This window comes from Pseudozyma hubeiensis (genome assembly GCF_000403515.1).
Source record: "Pseudozyma hubeiensis SY62 DNA, scaffold: PHS32, whole genome shotgun sequence".
Taxonomy (NCBI): Eukaryota; Fungi; Basidiomycota; class Ustilaginomycetes; order Ustilaginales; family Ustilaginaceae; genus Pseudozyma; species Pseudozyma hubeiensis.
The window spans coordinates 263,614-291,276 of record NW_012133814.1 but is presented as its reverse complement, the minus strand read 5'-3'; the positions used below and the strand labels follow the sequence as shown (position 1 = coordinate 291,276).

The window sequence follows — 27,663 nt, the reverse complement described above, 5'->3', positions numbered from 1 at the left end:
GCGACTAAAACGATGCGGAATTTTGACCGTTGTCCGTGACGACGGGAGCTTTTTTGAACAGAAGCAGTGAGCTCGCATCATCGTTGGAGGTACTGGCTTGATGGGATGAAACAGTCGTTGCGAATGTCTATGTACATGGATGGCATAAGAGAACATCTTCCCCCAAGGAGCTCGATGAAGTGTGACGAATCAACGGGTTATCCGACTTTCCCTCTTCCATCGGTCACGAATCCCTTCCCGCTTACAGATCCTTCTTCTCCGCCTGCTTCTCCTCCTCGATCCTCTTCTCCACCGTCTCCCTCTTCCTCCTCTCGATCCTCCTCTCCGATCCCCTCGTCACCAACTCCTTCGGCTTGACATCCGCGAACAACGACCAAAAGCTCTCCAGCACATAGCTTCCCAAGAAGTCCACCGTCATCACCGCCACCAGCCTCACCTGGTATCCACTCTGCATCTTGACCAGCTGCAACCACTCGTTCAGCTCTGGCATGAACTCCGTAGCTCCCGCGATCGCGATACCGCCTACACTGACCAGTCCGTAGTAGAGGTACTTGTTCTCTCTGATGGATTCCCTCCAGGGTCGTCCGATGTAGTTGACCGCAAAGGTGGAAATCGTCTGACTGAGACCGAGAAGGTACACTCCTGTGTTGAGCAAGGACGGGGAGAACTTGGCTTCCAGATCGATGACCTCATCCAACGACTCGTACTGCACCGAAAGCGATTGGATGTAGTACATGCTTCCAATGTGCAACGCCGTCTGCGTCAGGATCGATCCAAACACGTAAGCGTTGAGAATGTTGGCAACCGGTCTCTCCTTGGACAACTTCTCGATAGGCTGTCCTCGAGAAATGCACAAGAAGCACACCGACGCCAACATACCGGAGATGGTCACCTGGTAATCTCCAAACTTGATCCCATCCAGATACAACACTGACAACGAGTACGCCTGGATCAGACAATTCAACGCCAGGATCTTGTACATCTGGATCGTCGCCACCAAGGTACACCTGCCCTGTCGAATGATGGCAATGATCGACGAAACGTTGGACAGCTTGGACGTAAACGGCGCTGCAACAGACGCATCTCCCAGTCGAATCTGCGGCGGTCCATCGTCGATATCCGCGTCCGCCATCGAAGACGTGATCGCCGACAAATCAAACTTGGCCTTCTTGTCCGTGGTCCGTGCGGTGTTCATCTTGGCCAGCGCTTCGTCCCTCGCCTTCTCGAGTTCGGGGAACTTGTCCTTCAGCATCGGTGGGACGGGCGGAGGCGGCTGTCCGAATCGCGCCGTCAGCGACAGCTGCGATTCGTACACCTTCTTCATGCGCTCCATCTTCTGATGCTCTGCGATCTTAACCAAATCCTCCTGAGTTCCGTCGAGAAGAGCAACGCCGATGTTGGCCGCTTTCAGCGCGCCGACGTCGTTCGTACCGTCTCCGGCCATGAGCGTGATGTAGCCGAGCGACTTGAGCGAGTTGAGGATGAACTCCTTCTGCGAGGGAGAGACACGCGCGTAGACCCAAGTGTTCTGGACGAGCTGGTTCCACGCGACGGCGTTGTCCTGATACTGCTTCATGGCCACGCCCGTGATGCAGATGTCGTATTGGTCGAAGAGCTTGGTGTCGATGGGCTCAGATGCTTTGATGGGGATGATGACCACCTCGTCAACCGATCGCCAAACCAGATCTTGCTCCGACGAAGCGCCCTCGCGAACATCCAAAATCAGCGTCTGGCGGTCCACAATCTCAACCTGGGTAGCAACGTGCACAGCGGTCAGCGGGTTGTCTCCCGTGATCATGATGCAGCGGTGCGAAGAGTCGTTGAGCTGCTTGAGCGACTCGATAGCGTCCGGCTTGAGAGGGCAGTGGAAGACGAGGAACCCGGCAAACTTGAGGTCCGCTTCCACCTGGTCTCTCTGCAAAGCGTTGATGGCGTTGGTGTCGTTGGCCGAGACATTGTCGACGAAGCGGTACCCGAGCGCGAGCACACGCGATCCACGGCGGGTGAAACCCTTGTATGTCTCGTCGTAGTGGGCGGGAAGCTGAGCAAACATGGTCTTGAGTGTCTCGGGTGCACCTTTGACTGCGATCATGACACGGCGGTTACCGGTCTGGTCGATAACATGGTTGACGGTCGACATACGTTTGAGTGCAGACGAGAACTGGAATCGACGGCGGACCTGAACGCCAAATCGGTGTGGGCCGGCCTTGGGATCGGTAGGAGTCAGCATGTCGCCCTTGTTGAGCTTCCAGTCCATAGCTTCCAGGGTCGTCTTCTCCATCGGGTCTCCGACAAGACCGTCCTCAAGCAACACGAGGGCGTGCGCGGAAGCAAGCGTCAACGTCGTCTCGGCGGAAGCTTCCTTGAGCGGAATCAACGGCGAGTCGCCGCTGGGCGAGCAGTTGACCACACCTTGCACCTCGAGATCCTCGCCCGTAATGGTACCTGTCTTGTCAAAGCAGCAGACATCGACGCGACCAGCATAAGGAATGCGGAAAGGCTCGGTACAGAAGATGGCATACTTGGCCAAGGCCATGAGCGAAGCGTTGACGGCCATGGATAGCTCCATAGGCAGCTCGGGCGGCACCACCGAGGTGATGATGAGCACGCAGTCGAGCAACAGCTTGCCCTTGGGTCGTTCCATCTCGGTACCGCGTACCCACACGTATCCACTGGCAGCGATGGCAAAGATGAGAAGGAAACCGATGAACACGAAGCTTTCGAGGTTGTTTGCGGTGACGCGGGACTCGTTCTGGAAGACCATGAGACGGATGAGCTGACCCTGCGAGGTTCCGAAACCGGTGCGGAGGACGACGCCGAGAGCGCCATTGTCGGGAGCGCGAATCTTGGCGTAGCTGCTGTCGGCTTCAGGTGCGGTGGTCTGGAGCACCTTTGTGCCACCAAAGACGACGTTGTTGCGGTCGGCGCCGTTGACGTCGAGGATGTCCTTGCTGTCGCGCAGCTCAATGTTTTCCTTGAGCAAAGGAGTACTCTCACCCGAAAGCATGGCCTCGTTGACGATGGTCGAGCCGGCAACAAGCAGCAAGTCGCAGGGAGTGGCCGAGTCTTCCTTGGAGCGATCGATCGACACGAGATCGCCGGGGAGGAGGTCCGAGGTCATCATCTCGGTCCACTTGCCGGCTCGATAGACCCAGATCTTGTAAGGCTGGATCGACATGGTCCTGAATTCGCTCAGTGTGCGCAATCTCTGGAAGACGACGGTGCACTCGAACACGACGAGCATGAAGAGTGTGAAGAGCGAGTAGTACCAGTATTCGTCGAGCATCCAGAGACCGACGCAGAACACCTGGAAGACGAAGAAGGGAGCGACGGCATGTTCGAGGAAGAGGTCAACGAACTTGGGCTTGGGAATATCGAGCTCATTCTTGCCAAAGGTGCCGAGGGCAAGCTCGACATCCTTCTCGGATTTGAAGCCACGGTAGGACTGGAATTGCGACAGTGGCGGCTTTGCGTCGGCAGGGTAGGGCAGACGACGGAAGGTGGGTTCCTTGATAAGCGGTGAGACAAAGATGTCGGTAGGTGCAGCGGAGGCGTCAGGAGTAGCGAGGATATACTTGTCGGCTTGGTAGGTGAACGAGATTTCGATGGGGAGGTTGGGTCGCTCTACACGATCGAGCGAGACGATGGCGCCTTCGCCCTTGTGCATGAGAGGGTGGATTCGGACGAGCTCGGCATCCTCGAGACCCTTGGCATTGACGCAGGTGGTGAGCACCTTGGCGGCAATGCTCCATTTTGTGACGAGGAAGCTAAGCGCGTGACCAGAGACGAGAAGGACCGTAAAGACAAAGGTCCACTCTTCGGACTTGACCCACTCGTCGTACTTCAAGAAGTAGGCATAGGCCCAGACAGGGTAGAGCGAGAGGAAGGGGAGCACGTAGAGATGGAGATGGGTGGGAATGCTCTTGTGCAGCGACACCGAGGCGATCTCGGGCGACTGGATGGCGATCTTCATGCCGGGCAAGATGTGCACCTCGACGTGCGACTGCAGACCGTTGCGGCGAAAAGCAGCAAACAGTCGAAGAAGCAGTTGCGAGCCAGAGAAGCTGGTTCTTGCTGGTCGTAAGCGAAGATCAAAGGAGCACCGTCTGAAACGATTGGTGTCCTATTGCGTTGCGATGATCTTGAGGTGATGATGAGAGAAGGAGAAAGAACCGAAAAAGATCTGTGCGTTGAGGTGGCCACACGAGTTGCGGAAATGCACGACCAAACAACCACAAATTGAGCGGCGCCGCTGTCTCGAGAAGATCTTCGTGATGAGAATCTAGAGAGCGGCGGAATGCTGAACCCCGAATGATAGGTTCATTTTGCGTCACAAAACCTTGTTCGACTGACCTGTTGGACATCCTTGCTCCACGTCGACTCGTGCGCGGCCTCTGAAATGATTTGTCGATATCAAATGTGTTAGAGCGCGTCTGTTTCTTCCGTACTATTGTCGCACGAATCAAACCTGGGAAAGCGCTCAACACGAATGGACTGTGGAACGAGACGCGCGCGTGTTTGGCAAAATGTCGGAGAGAGCAACACCAAAGTGACACTTTTGTTGCATTGCCCAGCCGCTCGTCGTCGCTTGCCTCTCGTTCACCATCGTCGCAATCAACAAGCAGTCAGCATGGAGAACCCACATGTAAGTATTCCACCGTTTCATCCCAGAACAGACTCGGCGAACATACCATTGACACGAGCTCCTTTCTATTCGTGCTTTGCATCTTGTACAACTCATAGGAGGAGAGGCAGTCGCTGCTGCTCGAACGTATCACCAAGAACGTCCATCGCCTCAACGAAGCGTTGCTCGAACTCGACAAATCGGTCGTCGAGATCAACAACCACAACCAGTCCATCACGATCGTTGCAGAGCTTTCCGAAGCCGTGAGTATCTTGTTCAGTTGCCGTAGCACTTGGCACAAAGTAGCGCTGACACACCACCCTCTCTTCCCTTCCGATCGGCATTGCCATGATCAGTACCGACGAAACGCAGCATTCAATCTGTCCAACATGGAGGCTGCTGACGACGACGCCGTGAGCAAGTCATCGATGGACTTGTAAACCATGGCTGTCCGGGGCAGCCATCGTAAGCTTACTAGATGATAGAACGTCAAGCGTTCACTGCTTGTCTCCCATCAAGGCAGCCTTCGACCTCTAAGACTTGTATTTGTACCGCTTTCCGCCTCAAAGTATCATCGCGGACGCAGACTTCACTTGGCGCTGCATCATCAGGTGTCGAAGACTCACGAAATGATACGTATACCCTTCTACTGTTGCCTCTCTCGGCGTAATGATTCGGCGGATATGCAAGCGTCACGTTTTTCAGTAGCGCGGTCGTTGGCGATCTTGGCGGCCACACCCGCTTGTACGATTGGTGTCAGATTGTCCGACTTTCGGCCACACGACGCAGCGATTTGAGAGGAGTGCGCCTGCGAGGGAAAGAGTCGGCGCTGCGAGCAATAAGGAAGGTGTCTTGACCGCACTGCGCACATAAACCTGCGTCGGTGAGCACCATCTGACCGATTACGTTGGGCTGATAATACACTGGAGCTTCCGCGTGTCCCTGAGGGACAAGATTGATGCCTCTCATTTGGAAGGATTCCATCAATGTCTGCACATGGTTCCGCTTGCAAGCTGCAATTCTTGGGATGTCCAACATCCCTTGGGTCTCATTGTTTGTGAGAGACACCGTGTGCAGGCCTAACACGCGCATTGAAGCCCGTGATGGTGCCGATTCGGCGCCTAAGGACCCCGGAGCCACGCTAACTGCATCAGTTGGCTTCTCTCTCCGATAGCCCTCTCCGTCGAATGAAACATCAGCAACGCGTTCCCAAGCAGAAGTACAGTACACTCGTGACAAAGGATCTGCATATTTAACCGATCTTTCCCCTTCGCTTGTGCCGTTCCTGAGAGAGCAGATAAGAATTCATGGCGAACTCGCCCGACCTGCCGCGATTGACGCTTTTCATTGGTTCGAAGCCTCTTGAAATTTCCGTGGTTCTAGATAAGCGGAACTGATCGAACGCGAATAGGAAGTTTCCATGGTGGCCGGCCACTTGCTACTCCGACATGTGATGTCGGGTTTATAGCATGGTCCTCGAGGCCATTCTCGAGCATTCGTCTGTAGACCAGGCGAGAGCGTCTAGCTATACGACTATCCTTGGACCGCCACACGATGACAATTCAGGACAAAGTCCTGAGTTGTATCACCTCAAAATGCTTGAAAGCGTATCAGAACGCCCTTGACAGTTTGGGGAGAACGGATGCTTGCTTGTGATTGAATCTACTTATGGCGCGAGAAGAAAGCTCACTGCCTGCAGCGATTTCGACATACGAAGTCCCAGAATCGTGTGTTGCCTAAAGCCGAGATTGCTTGCCGACGGTACCCGAGGCTCTGAGTTCGTTGTGGGCGGCCCACAAATTCGCCGATGCCGCCGCGTGCACATAAAAAGGTGCATGTGAGGTTTGATTCTGACACGAGATAGATAAGGAGATGCAGGTCAAGGTTCTGCACGAGGGCACCAATCAATCAAGCTTCGCAATCTTCTTGTGTGCCTTGCCGCTGGTCTGATCCTGATGAACTGATAGCAGACGAGATGCTTGGCGGATCTTTCCGAGCATTGGTCATTGGTGCAATGGCAATACTCCTGAGATAGGCGAGTATGAGCAACGTGGTACATCGCAGAGCATGCTGCACCTCGCTTATTCAGTCAGCCTCATGCTCGTCAAAGAGTATTTACACGACTAGCTTGACTTGAGGCTTTCCGCCACCGTCCTGACCATCATCCACCAAACCTTCGGCCTCGCCTCCCTCCCTCAGCGTCATACATCAAAGATGACCGGCCACATCGTTGAGCGCGACGTCTCAAAGTCGCCCTCAACACCCGAAAAGGGCGATCTCGACTCCACCCCATCCCCCTACGAAGTCACCTCGACCACCTACGCCGGTGAAAATGCCAAAGCAGCTGCCCTCGCCTCCTCGGCGTCCGACATCACCCCGTCCGAGCTTCGTCAGGTGCTGCGCAAGATCGACATCATCCTCATGCCCCTCATGTGCGTCGCCGTGCTGCTTCAGTTTCTCGACAAGACTTCGCTCAACTACGCCTCGCTCCTCGGCCTCAAAAAGGACGCGCATCTCAAGGGACAGGAGTATTCTTGGTTGGGAAGCTTCTTCTACGTAGGCTACCTGGTTGCGACGCCGGTCCACGGTTTCTTTCTGCAAAAAGTTCAACTGTCTCGTTACGTTGCCGCGTGCATCGTGCTCTGGGCCGTCTCGCTAGGTGCCCACGCAGCGTGTAGTAACTACGCCCAGCTGGTCGGTGTTCGCTTCCTTTTGGGTTGGTTCGAAGCAGCTCTCACACCAGCATTCATCCTCCTCACCGGACGATTCTACACCAAACAGGAGCAAGTCACCCGTACCTCGATCTGGTTCGCCAACAACGGCTGGGCTCAGATCTTGGGCGGTGGCATCTCGTACGCTCTGCAAGTTCAAAAGCCTTCCAACTTGAAGGTCTGGCAGCAGATGTACCTCATCCTCGGCGGCATCGCTCTGTTCTTCGGCATCGTCGTGTTGCTCTTCATGCCGGATTCCCCCGCAACCATCCGCTACCTCAACGAGAGGGAGAGACAGGTCGCAGTGCACAGGATCAAGCAGAACAAGTCCGGTATCCACGATACCACGTGGAAGTGGGAGCAGATGTGGGAGGCTATCCGCGACGTCAGGCTCTACATGTTCTTCTTGGCAGTCTGCAGTGCAAACATTGCCAATGGTGGCGTCTCGAACTTTTCGAGTGCCATTATTTCGGCTTTCCACTACAACACCAAGACGACAGCGCTGCTTGGTATGGCACCGGGCGCGATGGAGGTCGTCGCGGTCTACTTCGGTGCTTGGATGTCGTACAAGACTCGAACTCGAGTCATCCCCGGTGTCTTCATGTACCTCATCGCCATCGTCGGAGGTTGCATGATGATCGCCATCCCCCCGGCTGCCAAAGCCGCTCGCTTTACTGGCTTTGTACTCGTTTATGCTTACCCTGTCGCATCACCTTTTCTGTACTCATGGTTGTCCGGAAGCGTCTCGGGAACGACCAAAAGGATCGTCTTCAACGCCCTCCTCCAAGTAGGATACTCAGTCGGCAACCTCATCGGACCGCAAACCTACCGAGCTGCCGACGCCCCCGACTACGTTCCCGCAAAGATCACCCTCATCGCCATGTTCGGCTTCGCTTCCGCCTGCCTCATCGCCATCGGCACGACGCACTACCTGTGGAACAAGAAGAACGGGACTCTCGGCAATGCGGCGGAGGAAGATGCCCAGGTCGAAGATTGCGAAGATCTGACGGATCTGACGGACAAGCAGCGATCGAGCTTTAGATACCCTTACTAGATCGAGCATCGACAGGCGAGGGAAGAGATTGGGAGACAAGGATGAGTGACAGGAAGTATGAGCGGAGGAGGAGGAGAAGGCCTTTGTACAAATCAGTCTCATGCAAGTCAAAATGAATTCCGGACGTCGCACTGCGCGACCATTGTCTTTCTCAGGTCTGACATGTGGGACAAATGTGACTCCAGATGCGGGGTGGCACGGATCGCCTCGTCCTTCCCGAAACCTTCATCCTCGCGATCCCGCACACACACGCTTGAGCTTCGAGAAGTTGACCTGTCCTTACTCCCGACTTCAACAAGACCCGCTAATGCGAAGCGCCACACTCACCGGCCCCGACAAACTCTGCAAAAACGTCACATCCTGATTCTCCTTCCACGCCCTCATATCGACCTCTACGCTCAAAGCCTTACCTTCCATCTTGACCGAACCTCCCTCTACAAACACCTCCTCGATGCGAATCCATGGTGTTGAAGCGCACTCGTATCTGCTGCGGTCGATCTTGCACGTTTTGATCGAGTCGCGGTCGGCGCAGAGGACGAGGAAGCTGATTTTGGCAGCCACGTCGACGAGTGCGGTTACGACTACGTCTGTGGTCGTGGAGGTCGTTGCTGTACGTGGTGTTTCGACTCGAGGCGAGAGTGGCTTGAGCTTTGACGGGCTGAGGTGAGGTTCTGTGAGGGAAATCGGACAGTCGCGGAGCGGAACGATGGTGCGAGAGGTGAGGCAGCGTTTGAGCGTGGCTACTGCGTCGGCTGGTCGCAGTCGGACCCTTCTGAGGGTCTTGCCGTCCAGCCCTGGCTCGCCCTCTGGGATTTGTCTCCTGTCAAGGTACGACAACCACGATGCCCTCTTTCCGCCGTTCGTGGACGCCTTTGGCAACGTCGACGTCCAGGAAGCGAGCACGAGCAATCCAAACACGAACAACGTCTGAAGCTTATCAAGCATGCCGACCATCGTATCGACAATGTCGACTCCAGCTGTTCCACGTCGCCCGATGCTACCCTTGCCCTTGTTAGGAACGCGGACAACACCAGTGATGGTGGTGTGCAGAAACGCGAAGAGACCATTGATCAGAGCGAGCGAAAGAATCACCGCTTTTGCACCGCCGTCCGATCTCTGCATCAAATTGTCGACTGCGGTGACCGTCAGAGACGACTCGTCCTTCGTAGCGTTGTTCAAGTCGATGAATGCAAGCGAGCCGTCGGTGCTGATCGAACGAGTGGATCGACGTCGGTGGTGCGATGGTCGTCGAGAATGCGACAAGTACGACCGCCTTCTACTCTCCTTGTCGGGGTTCAAAGTGGCAATGGTGATCGAGCGTACTCCTTCTGGTGTCATGAAATGCTCACTTGAGCCAAGGAAAGCCACCCTCACCCCTTCGACCATGGTGGTCAGCATTGGAGCGATCGTCAAGACCTCCCAAGAGTCTGCTGCCAGATTCACACCCAGCAACCTTCCTCCTTGACTCTGATCGCTAGTGAGGAGCCAGATTTTGCCCGATCGGAAACTTCGAACAGCATAGTAGGTGAACAGCGAGCCAGACAATTGATCGTTGCTGTCAACCTTGTCGAGCATCTGATCAAGATCAACGACGTCGAAGGTCTCGGCGTGATCGGCACGCAGGTTCCAGAAACCTACAGTCGCGCTTGCGATCCCCTCGTGCTGAACGCCCAACTTCAGTGCCGGACCTGGTCCGTCACCGATGAGGTCTTCAAAGGCAGTCCCAGCGAGCAACTTGCCCGACGCCTGAACAGCGATCCTTGCCTCTTCGCCCGACAGTGACGGAGGAGCCACAAGAGCGCGCAATCCGGTGTGTCGAGGTGCATCCGTCTTGTCCGAGATCCACAGGCGTGCGTCTGTGAATGCTCGGAACGAGGCATGATATCCAGTATATTCGGTGTCGTTCGAATTGTCTGCGTCGCTGGAGCAGTGGGAGAGCATGTCTGCGTCGCACACGTGCTCGGGAAGCAACAGCGAGTTGTAGACGTTGTGTGCCAGATGATGACGGTGAGCTTCAGGGATCCGAGGGAAGAAGTCATCCGTGCTGCGGATGGTCATGCCTCGACTCGGGAGCGTACGAAGGGTGTTGGTGAAATTCGAAGTGAAGGCCATCGAGTGGATGACGCCGCCGGATGCGCCGAAATAGCGCGTCGCAGCTCCCTCCATCGCTTCGAACGCTGCCTTGCTGAGCGACGCTGCACTGAGACTAGTTGCATGGCGACCAAAGGCAACGGAGGTTGTCTCATCTTGGATCCATTCCCATTCGGCTTGGGCGTCGATCTTGACGAAATCAACGCCGCTATGTCGCAAGGAATGGAACGCGCGATCCCAGAAGAGATGCATGTCGAGTTCGGTGGCTGGCACAAACCAGTCTCGACTGGCGTGGCGGAAGGGATCGTCGATATGAGCGTGACGCAGCGGTGCACTGAGGCCAGCAGCGATGGGGCCGCCGGGATGAACGCCGTCCCAGTATCCAGCTAACGACATCCAGCAGCCAATCGAACGAATCGAAGGGAATCGCTTTCGGATGTAGGAGGTGTAGCGAGCAAGGACGCAATTGCTCACGGGTAACGTATCGAGATCTTCTTGCTCCTCAACAGAGGCCTCGTCAAGATCGAGCATCAAGGGATCCATGTCAAAGCTATTGAGTCGACCTCGATCGTCAACTCCTCGCGCGACATCTTGCCAGCCATCGTCGATAAGCAGGGCGACGATCGAGCCTTGGCCAAGTCGGCTCTCTGCTGCTTCGAGGGCAGCGACGACTTCGGAGAGGTAGGGCCGTCTTTCGTCGTTTTGCATTGCTTCCCATGTGCAGAAACCAAGCCCGGTCTGGGGTTGTGGCGGCTGTGGTTGCGTTTCAGCCTGGAAGGTGCGGTCGCCGTTGACAGTCGATGTGTCATCTTGCTCTTCCCGTTTTGCGTGAGCGTCGTCGGTGGGAGGGAGGATCATCGAGCTCGCCGAGCTGAGACTGGTCTGTGAGCTATCTACTGCGGTAGAGTCGGAGAAGAATGAGGCATCAGTGAACTCGGAGTCCTCGTACGCATATGGAAGGGAGGGCACGATGGCATCGAAGGAGAGGGAAGAGTCGGAATCAAGCAGCTTTTTCGCGGACCAAGAGAGACCCAGCGGTTCGTGGATACTTGTGCGAAGCGTTCTTGCTGCGTGAGAGCGGCACGCTGCGATGACTTGTTTGAGGTCGGTGAGGGTACCGAGAGCGAGCACGACTTTTGCCTGTTGGGCACCGGCGCCGACAATCTCGAAATTAACGTTATCGCCGTCGGATGAGCCACGCACCATTCGAGCCGGCGGATGACCATCTTCAAAGACCGGCAAGATCACCAACACTTCCTTGTCGGGAGACTGAGACAGCTCGAGGATGATGAGATTGGACCCAAAGTCCGCTGACACTTCGTCGAGCGATCGGAAGCGTCTGGACGTGCACCAGGTCGATTTGGTTCTCTCAACCACGATGCCTGCTTGAACGTGGTTGGCATTGATACTGAAAGCGATGCTGCCTTGACTCTGTCGACGCGAGGCCACCAGACTAGCCAGTGAAGCGCAACTGTCAAGCTCGGCGCTCGCAGAGTTGTTTTCGCTCAGTTTGAGATCTGAGCTCGAGTGAGGCTGCACGAGCTGCGCAAAGGTGTAACGAGGGAGCTGAGAACAAGGTAGGTAGATCTGACCGTCGTTTGACGGCGACCCGAGCCAATCGATCTTGCCGTCGGGATGAACGATTCGATAGGTAAAGCCAAAGGCACCGTCGGCTGCGTCTTCCGAGCACTTGACTGCAGCCGCAAAGGTGTATCCGCTATCGTTGCCGACGGAGGCCCTGAGGGGCTGAAGGGGCACAGCGCTCCATGCTGTCGAGCGAGAAGTTGAGGCGGCATCCACCTGAGAGACGGGAAGATCGGTCCAGAGCTCCAGACGAGCTGCACCGCTGGCTAGCGAGGCGGCGTAGTCATCAGCAGGATAGTGTGCAGCGAAGGTGAGACCCTGATCGCATGCTTTCCTCTGCGATACGGTACGCACCGAGTTGAGTGCGGGCTGAAAGACGGGTGATGAGCGCATCGCGAACAGAGGCAACGCTGTGGAGAAGATATAGATGAAGAGGACAGCTACCTGGAAAGCTCCCAGGCACCTATTAAGACGATGGTGGTCGTTTGATGGGAGGGAGGCGCAATGCCTTCGGTGTGGGGTAAATGAACCTGAGACAAGCCCCGGACTCGAGAGCTTCGACTGACAGCGGAGAAGCACTATCAGAGTCTGCAGAGACAAACAAGCTTTGGTAGCCGTCCGGGGTGCTTGTGGGAAGCAGCGCCAGCAGAGGAAGTGGAGACAAGGAGCCGCACAATGGCTAAGCGGAGCACCTCGGGGACGCCAAGATTGGGACCCCCAATGGAACAGTGAATCGGAACCTCGTCGAGATCGGACACCGCAGCCGCAGCCTGGACGATTAGGACAAGCGATGTTGCTGCCAGTAACGACGACCGGGACGGAGAGCGTTTCAGACTCCAGAAACAAAGAAGGATGCAGGGTTCTGTTTCAGTGTTGCTGTCAGGCTGCAGCGGCTATGATTCACGTCTGCAGCCCACAAAAACTTTGGCGCGTACACGTCGTAAACAAAATATCAACAACGCAGCCACGGCGAATGCTCCAGTAACAGAGAGCGAGAGAGCAAGCCACTCGTCGGGGTTGCTTTCGCCTGTTCGCTCCGACAGAGACGGACGTTTGCCAGTTCCGAACTGCTAGCATGGTGTGGCCAACCATGACTGTTCGTCAAGTGACCACCGACTGCCGACAATGACGATAGCGTTCGAGGAGATTTTTTCTCATCGCCGGAGGCAGGTGTTGAAATTTCAGCTGCAAGCTGCAGTCTGCAAGTTTCTGCATTGATCGATTGACACGTGGGCGCTGCTCCGGCTGCGTCTGCCAGGCTCGCTGTCGTTGTGCGCTGTGCGCGACCTTCCCAACTGTCTCTCCTGTCGGCGACGCTGCGATCGAAGTCTCGGCGTCCGTGTTTCGGCGGTACCTGAATTCTTGACTGCTAGCCCTCCTTATCGCTCGTCATTTTCAAAATCGTTCGCTCACTAGACAGGCAGGTCTCGTCGGTTCAGCTCCCCTGCTTGCTTGAAAGTATGCTATGATACAGCGGTCTGCGTGCTTAACGGTGAAGCGTGCCTGCAGCCACAATGCGATGTGATGGCTACGGCATTTCAACGCAGTCGAGCATGACTGATCTTTGCCCACAATGGCTGATGTTCGAACAAGCTAACGAGACAACGTTGGAAGGCATGGCGAACAACACAACAGCCGCCAACCGAGGTCGAATACAACACAACACGCGAGGGAGGGCGCGTAAAATTTTCCTCCGGCGCGAGTTTTGGTGGCCTCCTCTCTTGCACGCCATGTTCTTCGTTCGACTCTCATGGCCGCTGCATGTCCGAGCGGGGCTCCAAATCCAATGCTCTCAACGGAGGATGCCTTCCGTTCCTATCACAGCAGCATGTAGAGCGTTGCTCAATGCCTCTTGAGTCGTCCTTCAACCAAGCTCGCTTTCCTGAACAAACACAATATGGTCATACCATTGGAGGCCTGCGCTCTCACAATGTGCTTCGAGACGTACGTATTGTGATCTTTTCAAGTGTCTATATTCGGTTGCTACCAGAGCTGTTGTATTGCTAGTGTGATATGCTCGCATGTGCTTTCCTAATCTACGCTTCCCCAGCTTCATCCGTTCTTGCGACCAAACCCAAACGTCTTGCTGAACGTCCTCGTCGAGATACTAGGCTTGCGCGTCGGAGGGCCCGCTTCTTCTCCGCCTCCTGCTACATTGGGGCTCGCCCCATTCCCCAGCTGCTGCATCGAGTTGCGCTTCGACTGGGCCGCCGACGAAGAAGATGATGAAGACGAGCTGAACAGATTCGAAAGCATGCCATCCTTCTTGTCCGCCCGCTCTGCTGTCGGAGACATGGGAGAGTAGCTCGAGGATGCACGTCGTGCGGTCTTCGCTTGTGCTTTCTGTTTGGACGACATAAGCCGCTCAAGAGGCGCAAATCCGCTTCCTCCGGTGGACGCCTCGCGTTGTGGTGACGTCGAGGACGATGCCGCCGACACATCAGGATCAACAGCGCTTGGCGTTACCACAGCAACACGGCCGTCTTCCGGCTCGGCGACCAACGGACCAAGAGACAAGGGCGCCTCCACCACCATGCCAGAGGAAGGAAAACCCTCGGAAGCGGCGCGAGCACGGCGATTCATCGCACCGCGCATGAGATTCTGCTCGCGCGCCACACGGTTCGCGGCAGCGTCGGCTTGATTGCCCAGCATGCGGTCATACTTGGATTCACTTGGCGACTCTGTGGTGGCGCGAGTGACGTTGGCGTCTGAGCTGACTGTCGACGCTGCGTTGATTGATGTGAAGCCATTGCGCATCGGCGAAGTGGCTGTCGCCTCTACTCCGGCATTTGAGGCGCTGGTAAGAGGCTGGGGATGGTGCGTCGATGGTACTCCCTCCGTGGCTGGCGTCGCGGCAGACGATGCGAGTACAGTTGTGCCGCGCGAGGCGCTATCGTTGGCAGCAGCCGACTGCATCGGGGCCGAGACGTTGTCTGGCCTCGCACCGTCACCTTCGGGAGCTGTATGCTTCGCGAGATCGACATGTGTACTTGAAACCGGCAACCCTGGCAGACTGGGCATATTGCCCAAGGTAGGCTCCAAAGCGGATGCTGTCTTTGGCCTCCTTCTCGATTGGCTTCCTGCACGTTTTCGGAAGGATCCGAACCAGCCGTTTCCGCCTTGGCCGGGCTCGGCTTGACCCGCGCCCACGGATACCAGTGGGCTTCCTTCGGTGACCGAATCTAGCCGCGGTCGATTCGCCGTGGCAGCTGCGCCCGATCTGTCAGGTGAAATGTTGCCTCGCGGGTCGGTCATGTCTGGCACCTTGAGGCCTGCTCTGCCTCTCGCTTCAGCGGTCACGCCCGAGGCGGCTCGCTGCTGGGCCGAAGCTTGAAGCGCAGGATCCTCGAGTCCGAGTCCATCGAAATCTAAATCAACTGCCTGGTAGAAGAGTACGTAGGCGCTGCCCAGACCAGGACGGTCGCCATAGTACTTGGTCAGCTCGGCCTCGTCGATATAAGTGACAACGTCGTCGTCAAATTGGACCCAGCGATCGCCAACTTTGACCACGGCGATGTAGTGGCCGTGATGAGGGCCTGCACCTATGTGTACGACGATGGCGCAGAGCTCGTAAAGACGATCCGGATCTTCAGCGTCATCGGATGTGTTGAAGAGGCGAAGCTCGTGTGGGAAGACGACGCGGTAGGCGAGCTTGACATAGCGCTGCACCGTCTCTTCGTATTTGAATCGTTTGAGATGGAGGGCGAGAACGTTGGGCAGCTTCTTTATCTTCATGCGCTTCTCTGCCTCCTGCAAACCGGAGCAAGAGTCGCAGAAGAATTTGTTTCTGGACCGCAGCATTTCCGAGGCCGAGAACTGACGCAAGCAGGACGTGACGGACGAGTTCTTGTCAATGTCGATCGAGAGATCGAGGAAGCATTCGTCACGGGACGTGACGGTCTCGCATGTGAGGCAGCGGGTCTCGTTGGTGAGCACACCTTCGAAGAGACGATGGACGCACGTCTTGCCGTTGGGGCCGACCTCCATGACATTCCGCTTGCGTAGCGCATCGATCGTCTTGTCCGAAGCGGTTCTGGTGTTGAGGTAAGGGTTGCGACTCTGCATTTTGACGCGGCTTTTTGCCTTGTCGGCATCGATGAGGTCCTCGCCGACCTTGTTGAGCACAAAGTTGAGCATCTCGTGTGCGTCCTGATGCATGGTGCTGTCGAAGAGCACATTTTCGCGCTTGAGTGTGGTGAGGAAGGATTTGACGGCACTCGAATCCACCGAGGGGAAGCCAGAGGCCAGCGTGCCCGCCGAGCTTGTCGAGATGGATAGGTTGGGGGGTCCGGAGCCTGCCACCGAGTTGGGCGTGATTGGAATTGCCTGCGCCGCCGTCGCACCGGCGCTGACGGTGGCAGAGGAAACTGTATGACTGCCCGAACCACCTCTCCCGGCAACAGCGCCTGCGGTGGAAGGGCGGCCAAGAATGGAGGTCTTTCGTGCGACAACGACAGCGGGCTGCTCTGCAGCGCCTGCAGCGGGCGGGGAAGGGGATAGGGGGCTGGCGAGGGGTAGAGATCCGGGAGCGGTGGATCTGGTCGGCGACGACAATGCCTTGTGATGGCCCGACTGCTGTATCACTTCGAACAGATCACGTAGCGATGCAAACAGGGTATCTGAGGGAGGCACGCCGTCGGTGGCCTGAGCTGCGGTTTCTGGGGGAGAACGAGAGCTTAGATCACCGATCGAAAGGAGCCCGTTCGTGCTACTCGGATCTGATTCGGATCGTTCCCGACCGGACGCCTTGTAGCTGAGCACCGAGTCGCGAAAGGGCCGACAAAAGTAGAGCGACTGCATCACGGAGTTAACGTAGCAGGTGTTGCCAAAGTTTTCCATGCCGAGCAGGTATCCTCCACCTTCGACGGCGTTGAGGGGAATCTCGGAGGGCTTGCGCGATACGAGAGAAGATTGTGTGGTAGAGGATGACGATGGGATGTAGCTGGTGCTGTGATACGAAGTCGAGCCAGGCATCATGCCACCGAACAGTGGTACAGCCGGAGCTGGTGATTGGGTTGCCGAGTAAGGATTGGCGTTGAGAGGACTGCGTGATGCAGATGGACTCATCGCAGAAGATGCCGCCGAGGTCGAAGAAGCTGCCGTGGAGGTGGTGGCGGCTGAAGCCGAAGTGGTATGACTTGGCGCATTAGAGCTGGGTGCGGTCGAGGCGTTGTTGGATGTCGACGTTCCCGGAGATGCGAGAGAGGACGATGCAGAAGACTGGTTGACGCCGAGAAGGCCCTTCCAGCTGAACGACATTTCGTCGGCAGGTTGCGATGATGCACAAAACAGGCACCTTATACAGATCTCGCGATGGATGGGGCTGCTTAGGCGCGCGGTTAGAGCGTTGGAATGGCGCGAGCGAAACGAGTCTATGCTAGCATTGCGCCTTGCTTTGTCCGTGCGTTGAGGGAGAAGCCAGCAATATCAGTAGGAACCAAGGAAATCTTGATCTGGCAAGCGTCTCAGAAGAAAGTCGGGAACCCGGCCAGGCGACAGCGAGGAAGATGCGAGAGCGAGTCGGTCGGAAAGAATCAAGACAAGGAGGTCATTCAGGTGATCGAAAAAGCCGATGCGAATGCAGTGTTGAAGGTTTCGGACCGGGGCGAGGGTGAGGGCGACCGAGATGAGGTGAGGTGCGAGAAGGTGGGGAAGAAAGTGCAGGGACGGCAAACGCCAGAGAAGCGCAGAGGGGTTGCGAAGGACGACAGCAAGCGTAATGGTGGGCGGAATAACGAGTGCGGGCGGGCCAAGGACAGAAGACCCTCTCTCCGCGTGGGCTTGAACGCTGATGTTGGACTACACTCGGTACTGCCTGGAGGAGCTAGCTAAAGCTGTCCATGGAAATAAGAGCAGGGGTTCGGAATTGAGGCAGCCCAGAATGGCAGCGGAAGGATCCGAGAGAGAAAAGTGAGTTCGAACGCTCGTTCGGTCGGTCGGTCGTCGGCCAAGTGGAATCGACCGGCGAGCACAGACGGGGCGGCATCATGACTGGGCTGACCTTGTGGCTTGCTTCGAGATCCGACGCTGTGCCCCACATTCTGCCTCCGCTTTCTCATCTCACGCAGTCCCTGTTGAAGCAAGCCTCATCCATCTGCATCGCATCGCGAGCATGCGCGTTGCCGTGCATCCTGCCCGGGTGTGAGAGATGTGACGAAGGAGGTTCGCTTCGGCATGCAGGTTGACGATTTTTCTGGGCGCCAGGCACATGCTGCTCGCTTCCATCTCATCCTTGACTTATCACCCAAAATGGAAGAAAGACCTCCTCCCGGGAGACGAGCCAGCCCAAAAAATTCTCGATTTCTTTCTCCCCCACAAAAGACTCAATTTTTCGCCGCCCAGGCCATATCTTGAACGGCTGACGGGGACGATGCTCTCGTCGTCGCGAGATGAAGTGCGACAGGGAGAGCTTTGCCAGATGCGCTTTCCTTCTGGCTTGATCAGAGGGACCGTTGACAGGATCTGCTGCGCTGCCGCAGGCTTTGAGTGTCCAGCTGTCCTGCCCTTCGTCTCTCCATTCTCCCAAGCCAGGCTCCAATGTGAAAATGTCGAGACGTAGCTAATAACATTCACATTTTTGGTTGCTTCTGGCTGTGGAGTCTGTACCGAGACAGTTGGCCGGCTACTAACCTAACCTGAGCTCTCATGGCCCGAATAATCGGACTCTCTGCGAAAAATTTCTGTCGCTGCGTCGGGAATCATAGCCGGCAGGGGTCAATCCGAGGCATATCTCCTCGACTGCGCTTGGTACAAAATCAAATTTTCCCACTTGTGCGGCTGAGTGGCAGTGTGTGAGCTTCGGCGCAGAGCAACTCTCACAGCCTTGCCGATCCACCATCACTCTCGACCTCGTACAACCTCCGCTCTCTTGTTCAAGATGGACACAAGCATGGACGAGGATCTCGTCGGAGAGCGACCTAGGATCCGTAACTCTCAAGCCTGTCTAGAGTAAGTGTGACCTTGCTTTCGGGTTGGCAGCCACCAGCATATGCGTCGCGAAACATCCGCACCCTGCGGCAATGCATACGCCATCTCGGTATATCCCAGCGTCGTATCCCTTCTCCTGCTCGATGAACTCATACAACTTGCCCCATTATTCTTTTCACTCGTCCATATTCACCTCATCGCTCACGTATACCTCCTCGAACGACACGCTTCTGCTCGTCGTCGCATCGTCGATCGACACCTTGTGCGATCTCGTCAACTGCTGCGGCTATCGCTCCTCGACAGATGCCGCAAAGCAAAGATCAAATGCAACGGCAAACGTAAAGACGCACAAAACTGCTCGCGTTGCGAAGCAAAGGGCCTCGAATGCAACTGGACCGCATCCCGTCGAGGCAAAAAGCCCGGTACCAAAAAGTAAGTCGGCCTCGCCGTTCCCTTTTTTAACCTCAATTGATACTGACACCACTTGCGACTGCATACTCTCACCGTCTCAGCCTGGCTACACGCGCTCGCGAACAGTCAGAGGCCATGCAGCGACAACACGATCACAGATACCAATCGCACGCTCCCAACGACAAGCTAGATCGAAGCTCTCCCGTCCCACACGACACTTCGAACGGCAGCCCTTCGTATCGACGCACTGTTGCTTGGGACCAACGGGGGGGTGCCAATCTGTCTGGCGCCTACCCTCAAGTCGCTACCGTGGACCCTTATCATGCACAACGCCACGGATCTGACGCCAGCGCAAGCAATCACCAATCGCCCCAAAGTGCGGCTACTTCATCCTCTTCAGCCTCGCTCCAGTCCTCGTCTCTACCCACCGCGATCTCATCCCACGGCTCTCACAGCATCGCCAGCAATGGCAGCGCTCGACGCACTTCCAAGTACCACGATGGCCTCCTAATCCGAGAGTCTCGCATGCCACCTTCGTCCACCAATCCACTCCTCTGTCTCTCGGAAGCTGCCCTCGGCAAGCGATGCACCGAGTCCGACAGCGAGGAGGATGAGCTCGCTGCCGACATCGGACACCTGGACGATAGACCTCAGAGTCCTGCGATTCTTGTCGACGGCAAGAAGCGTCCAGCCTCGAACCTTTACTCCGATGACGTTGCCCACGACGTGGATGATGCGCAGGCAAGATCGGCTAGCGATATTGCAGCTATGCTCGAGAACAACGGCTGGACTCGATCCTGCCTTGGTCATGCTGCCTGCGAGCGTGCCTCCTACTTTTCCGGGGCTTCCGCTTCCGCAAACTGGGACACTCGTCGCTGTGACCCGCTAGACCAGGGTATCGTCACCATGGACGATGTACACCGCCTCTTTGGCATCTTCATGGACGTCATTCACGAGCAGTTCTGCGTCCTCGATCCAGTCATCCACAACGTCGCGACCGTCAAGGAGTCGTCCAACTTTCTCTTTTCCGTCATTCTCGCCGTCGCAACTTCGGTCGACCGCACTCCACGCTCCATTGAGCAATTCCCTCAGCTGCGCGCCCTCGTTGATTCGCTCATTGTCGAGGTGCTCAGCCGGAACGTCAAGAGCGTTAGTGTTGTCAAAGGCCTCATCATTTGGCCCATGTGGGCGCACCTCACCCCGCTCATGGCCGAAGACCGTGCGTGGTTGCTCATCGGAACAGCTGCACGCATGGCCAAGGAGCTCGACCTAGCCATGCGAGACGACACGCCACAGGAGGACGAGATAGCACGTCGACATGCTCGAGACCGCTCGAGGACGTGGGCGCTTGCCGCGATCATGGAGAGAAGCTTCAGCTCGTTCTCCGGCCAACGTCCCAACACGACGTTGGATGTCGACTGGGGCACTCTCAACGATTGGCTCAAGTCTCCCGTCTCTCTCGACAATGACATCCAGATTGTATCCTTCTTGCACCTGCGTCGCATCGAGGAGATCATGCGCACTCGCATCTTCAGCCAGAGCTACTACGAGGTCGGGTCGATCGAGAGCATCCGTGTTTCGGCCAACGTTTTGTTTTCGGCCTGGTCCGAAGCCTGGTGCGAGCACCCTGCATTGGACAAGCACGGACTCACGTCGACCATCATGCGCATTATCGGACTACACATCCAGGTCCTCATCAACACGCATGCCATCCGCGAGTCTGATCGCAGGAAGGTGATTTGCGAAGCATCTGGCATGCGCATCCTCCGTATCTGCGGCGACTCGGTCAAAGCTGCGCGCGAGAACTGCGTTGTGCTGCTGACCGACGCATGCCGGCTCGCCCTGGACAAGTTGCAAGGCAATGCGCACACGGTCAGCCGCATCGTCGCGGCGATGCTCGGCTGGTCCGGTGTTCACCTGTTGAAGAATGGACCGATCGAGACCCGTGGCTTGGTGGTCCAGCTCGGTCTCATGTTGGCTGGCGACCCGCGCGACTCGACGCACTCGCGATCGTTCGCGCGTTTCTACGGTCGCTTCATCCTGTCGCTCAGCGCCGAGTTGGTCGAGAGGGACCGAGCCGAAAAATCGCGGAGGAAACGTCAGCGTCTGCGAGACTCGTCCCACATGTCGGCTTCATCGAGCGGCATGGGCTTGCCGAGCCCTCGAGGTGCGGGAGACGCAACCGATATGAGAAGAGGTGCTTCCGTTGCAAGTGGCAGTGCGTCTGGCTTCGATGCTCAGAAGGCGACTGCTGTGGGACCCTCGACACCAGGTGCTCCAGCAGCATCTGCCGTACCTATGAGCGATATGGCGCTTGCGTTCGAGACGGCTGCCCAGGGTGGATTGCAAACTCCATCTCTGAATCGAACTGGATTTGTCGGACCGTCAGGCTCCAACTTGAATGGCGTCTCTACCCCGGGCGGCACAAGTTACGCCTACCCCTACGCGTCCACGCCTGGCGCGAGTTCGAATTCATACATGAATGGCATGCTCAACAACGGCGCACCTTCACCCCTCTCATCCGCCTATCGCGGTGGGGGAGGATCCATCCCGGCTCAGATCGGCAACAACAGTGCTTCGACGTTGGAATCGGTGACCAACACTTGGTTGGGAACGGACGATCTGCTGGACTCTTACATGCAGAGTATCTTGCCCATCTTTAACGATTTCGATCATGCGACGAGCAGCAGTATGCTGAATGGAATTGGAGGAGGCGGTGGTGTGGGGGTGCCTATTTCGGAGGTTGGGAGGTGAGCGGTGCAGAGCGGAGGATAGGGGGAAACGGTGAGCAGGGATGTGCAGGGAGCGTGAGGAGGTGAATTCGGTGAAGTAGTTTGGTGTGATTACGAGTCAATCAATATACCCCATGTGCGATGTGTCGATTGTGTGGCAGTCTGTGCTGTGACAGCATGTGATTGGAGTGGTCATAGAATGCGCACAAGACAGGTTGAAAATATTTCGCACCATGGACTGCACCCTCTCAGTTGCGCAACACTCGAGGGTCTATTGTGAAATGAGCAACATAGGCTTCCTTACGGAGTGGCATAGTGTCTACATGTACAAATCTACGTTGTGAAACCGGCCAGAGACACAAAGATCAGCGAGATGAAGCTGACGCTTGCCGTCCAGAAGAAGACGAGCGATGGTATATTGTTGTCTACGCTCCAAGTGTAGATGGTGTTGTTGATGAGCGGGCCGAAGGTGGCCATGATGGAAAAGAGGATGTTCATGAAGCCTACGAAGGTGTCTCTTGCGGCGACGGAGTCTGTCGTGGGGCGGTTCTGGGCGAGGAAAAAGTCGACGGAGAGAGCCTGAATTGCTGGGATTGCACCGGATGCGAGGAGGAGGAAGAACGTGCCTGTCGGACGTAAAAGGGACGGAAAGAAACGGTGTCAGTGTTCGGTGAAACGGATGTGAGTTCGTGATTTGATCATGAGAGCACTCACTCGCATAGATACCACCACTTGACAGGCGGGTGGCTGCGATACCCATCATGATGAAGCAAGAGCAATCAGCAACCAACGAACCAATAGCGATTATGCTGTCAGTCTTGATGACAGACCGCTCGCGTTTCACCAGCTGCGTTTCTGCCGACAGCTCCTCAACATTGGCGGCCAAAACCTCCTCACGCATCCGCCTCTTTACGATGCGATGTACAGCTTTGACAATGTAGGGCAGACAGAACATGGCGAAAACACCTTTGAGCGATAGCAAGCCCATGAAAGTGCTCACATTCTTCGGACCCCAGCGAAGGTGTGTTGAACAGAAGACCAAGAGATTGCCCCAGACGAGTGTGATGGTGTCGCTGAAGATGGTAGCGCAGAGGATGAGGGTCAGCTTGTAGTCCATTCTGGCTCCGGGGGATGTCCGGTATGGAAGAAGGTAGCTGAATAGACCCAAAGTCTCCTTGGTAGTTTGTAGGAAGTTTTGCGGTGAGGACCGCGGCTTGTTCATCGCGGACGAGGAAGGTGTCTGCCCCTCTGCATTGCTTTCTGTTGTGTATAGTAGCCCATCACTGCTCGAGGCCGAGTCTCGACGGGACTGAGACTGAGCTACTGTCATCGACTTTGTCTCTGGAAGAAGGAGGATGACGAGCACCGTGGTGATGGCGGTCGCGATGACAAACATCCAGAACGGCGAAAAGGGACCCTGATGGCGTAATACGCTGAACTCGATGCCGAAAGAGGGCAGGATGATTCGCAGCAGTAGAGATGCGATACCGATGCCCAAGGTCTGCGTGGCTGAAATTTGAGCAAACGCAGTCGTCTTTTCGTCAACGCGACATACATCGAGCATCATGACCTGGCCCAAGAGTGGCATGGCGGTCTGGGGCCCGCCTAACAGACCTCCAACAACGTACACGGCGAGAAAGAGGTTGAGTGCCGTTCTGGGATGCATCGTCGAGACGGATGGCATTGTAGGATCGAATGAGTAGTGAGTCGGGATCAAAGCCAGACAGACCCCGAAAAGCAATAAGGACGATATGGCGGAGATGCCGATTGCTCTGCGGCTGAAGCGTGGGAAGATGGCTTTCGCCAGAACGAGCGAACAGATGATAGACGTGAGACTGCCGAATGTGTCCGCGTATGTGCTGACTTGGCTGATGCGCTTGTCGACCCAAGCGACGGAGCAGAGGTCGGATGGATCACCTACGGTCGGAAGCGTTGGGAACGTGGATCCATCGGGCGAGGAGTAGTAGTACTCTGCACATGCCAGAGTCTGAACCATTTCGATGGCGAACGAATTCAAGATGCCGATGCCAGCATTGTTCAGCAACAGCAGGCCGATGATCAGGTATCGAGAGCGCTTCCGTTGCCATTCGAGGTACTCGTCGCCGTCCTCGCCTTCCGGTCGTGAGAGGAAGGACAGAAAGGCCGAAGATCGTCGACGCGCCAGTGACCATCTTCCTTGGCTATCGGCACTGTTGTGGTATCGCAGCAACGGAGTCGTCTCGTCTTGCGCTTCGTGGTTTTGACGGGTCATCTTGGGCAGAATCGGTCGGGCCCGTAAACTGGCGTCTCGAAACCAGATCGATGAAGAGGTATCTAGATGAATCCAACGTGGATGGGTCCTCTGACTCCGTTCCGCCTGGTTCGCGAAGACGTGTCGCCCGCAAGGCTCGGTGCAACGGCGACGCTTTCCTGTTGGATGGTAGGAAGAGCCAAAGGGCGGTCACGGTATGTTGAACGAGGATTGATTCCACCGCTTATCATCGAGTTTCCCTTGGACGTCAGCAGATAGAGGACCCTGACTGCCTGCCGCCTGGCTCTTTCGGTCGATTTTAACCAGCTGTTCGGCTAATTGCTCTCTTGCCGTCTAGGACATCACAATACGAACTTGCTGCGCTTGACGTTCCAGCACGTAGACGAGTGACGAGCCGTTGAAGGAATCTTAGCGCTGCGTCGCAGACTTATTCGGCGCAGAGGTTGTTATCGGAGAGGCCGCATTCCGGCCTGTCGAATTCATGCTGCTTCGGATGAGCCTCTTCCGGTGTTGCGTGATACGAGAGCAATTTCCACAGAGTCCTGTCGCGCCGCCGCCGGCGTCCTCTTTTTTGATCGCTTGACAGCTTTGTGTCCGCGGAACTGCGTTTCAGCTGCCGTAGGACCTTGCACCTTTTCAAGAGACCCGCATCACACGATCCTTCAAGCCTCATGACCTTTGTCCGTTCGGTGTGCCTGCTCTCGACTGACAGATCGCAAAGCTCATGAACAACGGCTCAGAGAAGCTGACGGTGATTGTTGTCGCCGCTCAATACCTTAGACAAATGAAGCTCAGGCACAGCAGCAGAGCTCAGGATGCACGATGGAAATGTCGTCAATGATGTACCATGTAATCTACAGAAGGGTTGGTTGAGAGCATCAAAGAACGAACGCTGGCGAGACGTTGTATGGCCACTTGATACTCGAGCATTAAACGTCTAGCACCAGATGACCGATCCAACAAACAGCAGTGCCTTGATGAAATTACTCGGCTCTGCGATGGCTGCGACGGGCGCCTTGCCTTTTGAATTGGAGCGGGTGATGCGTTGCAAACACCGCTTAGTTGGCAGCGACTGCTGGCGCTGATTGCTGTTGCTGTGCCTCTGCGGCTGGCGCCGACTCGCCATCACGCTTCGACTCGTTGTTGTTGGCGTGCGAGCGGTCTCGCTGACCACCCTGGTTGCGCTGACCACCGCGGCCACCACGACCGCCGGCGCCGCCGCGCTTGTCGTTGCCGTTGAGGTTATGTGTGTTGTTGAACGAGGGCGGGTGTGCCTTGCGGTCGATAGCCGTGCCCATGGCCGAGGTCCGGAAGGTGAAACCTCGGGTCTTTTCGATGATAGTCTGGTAGACAGGAGGATGAGTGGGGTTCATAAACACCATACCCTCCTTGAAGTCGATCTTGGCATCAGCACGCGTGTCGCGCACCAGGTTGACGATCCACTTTTCGCCATCCTCCTTGGAAAGGTTAAGTCGCTTGACGAGGTCAGCGATGTCGACCTTGGAGTGAATTCGGCAGTACGCTTCGGAGATGATAACACGGCATGCCTCGACCAGCTCGTCCTTGAACTCTCCGAGGAAGAAGTCCTTGGCAGCGACCTGCTCGGCGAGTGTGAGCTGCTCCTGGGCGGCCTCGAAGTCAAAGTCAACAAAGAGCTTGGAGAGGAAATCGACGATGGGGTCGGTGCCGGCAAGTCGGTACGATTCCGAATCGATGATGTTGACAATGTCCTTGATAGCCTGCTGAGAGCTCAACTTGTTGACGTTGGCGCTCGAGGCCGAGGTCATGAGGGTGGCGGGAGCAGGCTGCTGCACCAGGTAGACGCGCGTTGTTCGTCGCGAAAGCAACAGGGCGGCAACGACGTATCGGAGCAACCACCAGCAGGTGGTTTGGATGGTGTTGAGGTAGACGGGAGAAAGGAACATCTCGACGAGCTGCTCGCGGCCTGCGGGGTGGTTGAAGAAGATGAAAAGAGCCCAGTGAAGCAGCCATGCGCGCTTCTTCAAGAGACCTTCCTGCGTCAAGTCATCGTTGCGGCTGGTGCCGTTGGAGGTTGATGGCTGAGCGTAGGATGCGGTAGCGTGGGCGGCGGAAGAGTCGAGCAGCTCTCGCAACAACTTGAGCTCGCTGAGAGCCTGTTCCCACTCACCGACAAGGATGTCGCTGGCGAGCTTACCCCAGTGCGAGCTCATGGTGAGCACAGGGTCGGTGGAGAGGACGCGGAAGTGGTAGAGGTACGACGAGGCATCGCCGTAGTTACCACAGTTGAATTGGAAGTATCCGTATCGGTAGAGTGCGTTGATCTGCTCGCTGGTGAGGTTGAAGTTCTCTTCGAGCCACTGCAAGTTCTGTGCCTTGTCCTGCTTGAGCGCAGAGGCAACACTGGGATCTTGGATGACGTTGAGGACGTGGTCAACTTCCGAGCCAAGCTTGTCGTTCAAGGCGATGGCGTTCTCTCGCTGCTTTTCGATCTCGGCAGGTGCGGGTTGGTTAGGGTACGCCTGCTCGTGAAGCTGGAGCGCATAGTCGACCATGGAAGTGTTTTTCGCCAACTCATACTGGGCCTTTGCGATGTCGGTCTGCGAAAAGATGCCAGAGTCGGCGAGGTGGGAGAGAAGTGGCAGACCCAAGTGCCTGTCGAGGTAGGGCAGGAGGGTCTGTGTCAAGTCGTACTTCTCGGCCATGGTTGCGGTTCTGGGCGTGGTCGGCACGTGGGGCAAGACTATGCTTTGTCAATGGTGTCGGAAGAGTGTTGGTGATAGATGACAGGACCTTGTGCAAGCAACGATGACAAGCTGCTATGAACACCTAAGGACGGTCGAGATGGTGGTGCAAAAGCTTTGCAGTCGAACAATCTTTCCATAGAGAGAGAGAATCCGAGAAGAACTCGCCTGACAGACACACTCCCTTGCACTAAGGCACACGCGCTGCAGAGGCTCTTCAGAGAAGAACGCAAATTCCTCTGAGCGCGCTTTTCAAGGTTTTCTCGCAAATCCCCTTTCTTCGCGAAGCAAAAGTCCAACTTCAAATTGTCTCTCGCCCACAATTCAAAAGTCCTTCCCTTGCTTTCTGCCAGAATTGTATTTTCAGCGCTCCTTGCGCCAATTTGCAAGGGAAGCAATTCAATTAGAGCGCTTCACAATGTATCGCTCTCATCGTGCTCCATCTAGTCCCCGATCCCATCATCAGTCACTGATGCGGGACCCTGCAGAGCGACTCAGCTGAAATTTGGGTTCAGCGGCAATCTAAACCTGCATGCTTCCTGCCCCGCATTTCGT

At 56.2% G+C, this 27,663-nt stretch overlaps 10 protein-coding genes across 10 annotated transcripts; 5 read left to right on the top strand and 5 right to left on the bottom strand.

The window, feature by feature from the left end:
* Positions 1-241: 241 nt before the first annotated feature.
* PHSY_003097 (hypothetical protein) lies at positions 242-3,973 on the bottom strand (the record flags this gene model as incomplete). The annotated part of the gene is made up of 1 exon (XM_012333718.1): positions 242-3,973. One exon carries the CDS (start codon positions 3,971-3,973, stop codon positions 242-244), a length of 3,732 nt encoding a protein of 1,243 aa, XP_012189108.1.
* Positions 3,974-4,489: 516 nt separating this feature from the next.
* Positions 4,490-5,064, top strand: PHSY_003096 (hypothetical protein; the record flags this gene model as incomplete). The annotated part of the gene is made up of 2 exons (XM_012333717.1): positions 4,490-4,645; positions 4,744-5,064. The coding sequence occupies 2 exons, from the start codon at positions 4,490-4,492 to the stop codon at positions 5,062-5,064; spliced, it is 477 nt and encodes a 158-aa protein (XP_012189107.1).
* Positions 5,065-6,838: 1,774 nt separating this feature from the next.
* On the top strand, positions 6,839-8,389 carry PHSY_003095 (allantoate transporter; the record flags this gene model as incomplete). Its single annotated transcript, XM_012333716.1, has 1 exon — positions 6,839-8,389. The coding sequence occupies one exon, from the start codon at positions 6,839-6,841 to the stop codon at positions 8,387-8,389; it is 1,551 nt and encodes a 516-aa protein (XP_012189106.1).
* Positions 8,390-8,680: 291 nt separating this feature from the next.
* PHSY_003094 (raffinose synthase protein) lies at positions 8,681-12,457 on the bottom strand (the record flags this gene model as incomplete). Its single annotated transcript, XM_012333715.1, has 1 exon — positions 8,681-12,457. The coding sequence occupies one exon, from the start codon at positions 12,455-12,457 to the stop codon at positions 8,681-8,683; it is 3,777 nt and encodes a 1,258-aa protein (XP_012189105.1).
* Positions 12,458-14,116: 1,659 nt separating this feature from the next.
* On the bottom strand, positions 14,117-17,323 carry PHSY_003093 (ubiquitin carboxyl-terminal hydrolase; the record flags this gene model as incomplete). The annotated part of the gene is made up of 1 exon (XM_012333714.1): positions 14,117-17,323. The coding sequence occupies one exon, from the start codon at positions 17,321-17,323 to the stop codon at positions 14,117-14,119; it is 3,207 nt and encodes a 1,068-aa protein (XP_012189104.1).
* A 93-nt stretch (positions 17,324-17,416) lies between these two features.
* PHSY_003092 (RNA-binding protein) lies at positions 17,417-17,896 on the top strand (the record flags this gene model as incomplete). Its single annotated transcript, XM_012333713.1, has 1 exon — positions 17,417-17,896. One exon carries the CDS (start codon positions 17,417-17,419, stop codon positions 17,894-17,896), a length of 480 nt encoding a protein of 159 aa, XP_012189103.1.
* A 1,156-nt stretch (positions 17,897-19,052) lies between these two features.
* PHSY_003091 (hypothetical protein) lies at positions 19,053-19,427 on the top strand (the record flags this gene model as incomplete). Its single annotated transcript, XM_012333712.1, has 1 exon — positions 19,053-19,427. The coding sequence occupies one exon, from the start codon at positions 19,053-19,055 to the stop codon at positions 19,425-19,427; it is 375 nt and encodes a 124-aa protein (XP_012189102.1).
* Positions 19,428-19,537: 110 nt separating this feature from the next.
* Positions 19,538-22,156, top strand: PHSY_003090 (hypothetical protein; the record flags this gene model as incomplete). Its single annotated transcript, XM_012333711.1, has 1 exon — positions 19,538-22,156. One exon carries the CDS (start codon positions 19,538-19,540, stop codon positions 22,154-22,156), a length of 2,619 nt encoding a protein of 872 aa, XP_012189101.1.
* Positions 22,157-22,467: 311 nt separating this feature from the next.
* On the bottom strand, positions 22,468-24,385 carry PHSY_003089 (multidrug transporter; the record flags this gene model as incomplete). The annotated part of the gene is made up of 2 exons (XM_012333710.1): positions 22,468-22,760; positions 22,849-24,385. The coding sequence occupies 2 exons, from the start codon at positions 24,383-24,385 to the stop codon at positions 22,468-22,470; spliced, it is 1,830 nt and encodes a 609-aa protein (XP_012189100.1).
* A 1,058-nt stretch (positions 24,386-25,443) lies between these two features.
* Positions 25,444-27,069, bottom strand: PHSY_003088 (hypothetical protein; the record flags this gene model as incomplete). The annotated part of the gene is made up of 1 exon (XM_012333709.1): positions 25,444-27,069. One exon carries the CDS (start codon positions 27,067-27,069, stop codon positions 25,444-25,446), a length of 1,626 nt encoding a protein of 541 aa, XP_012189099.1.
* Positions 27,070-27,663: the final 594 nt, after the last annotated feature.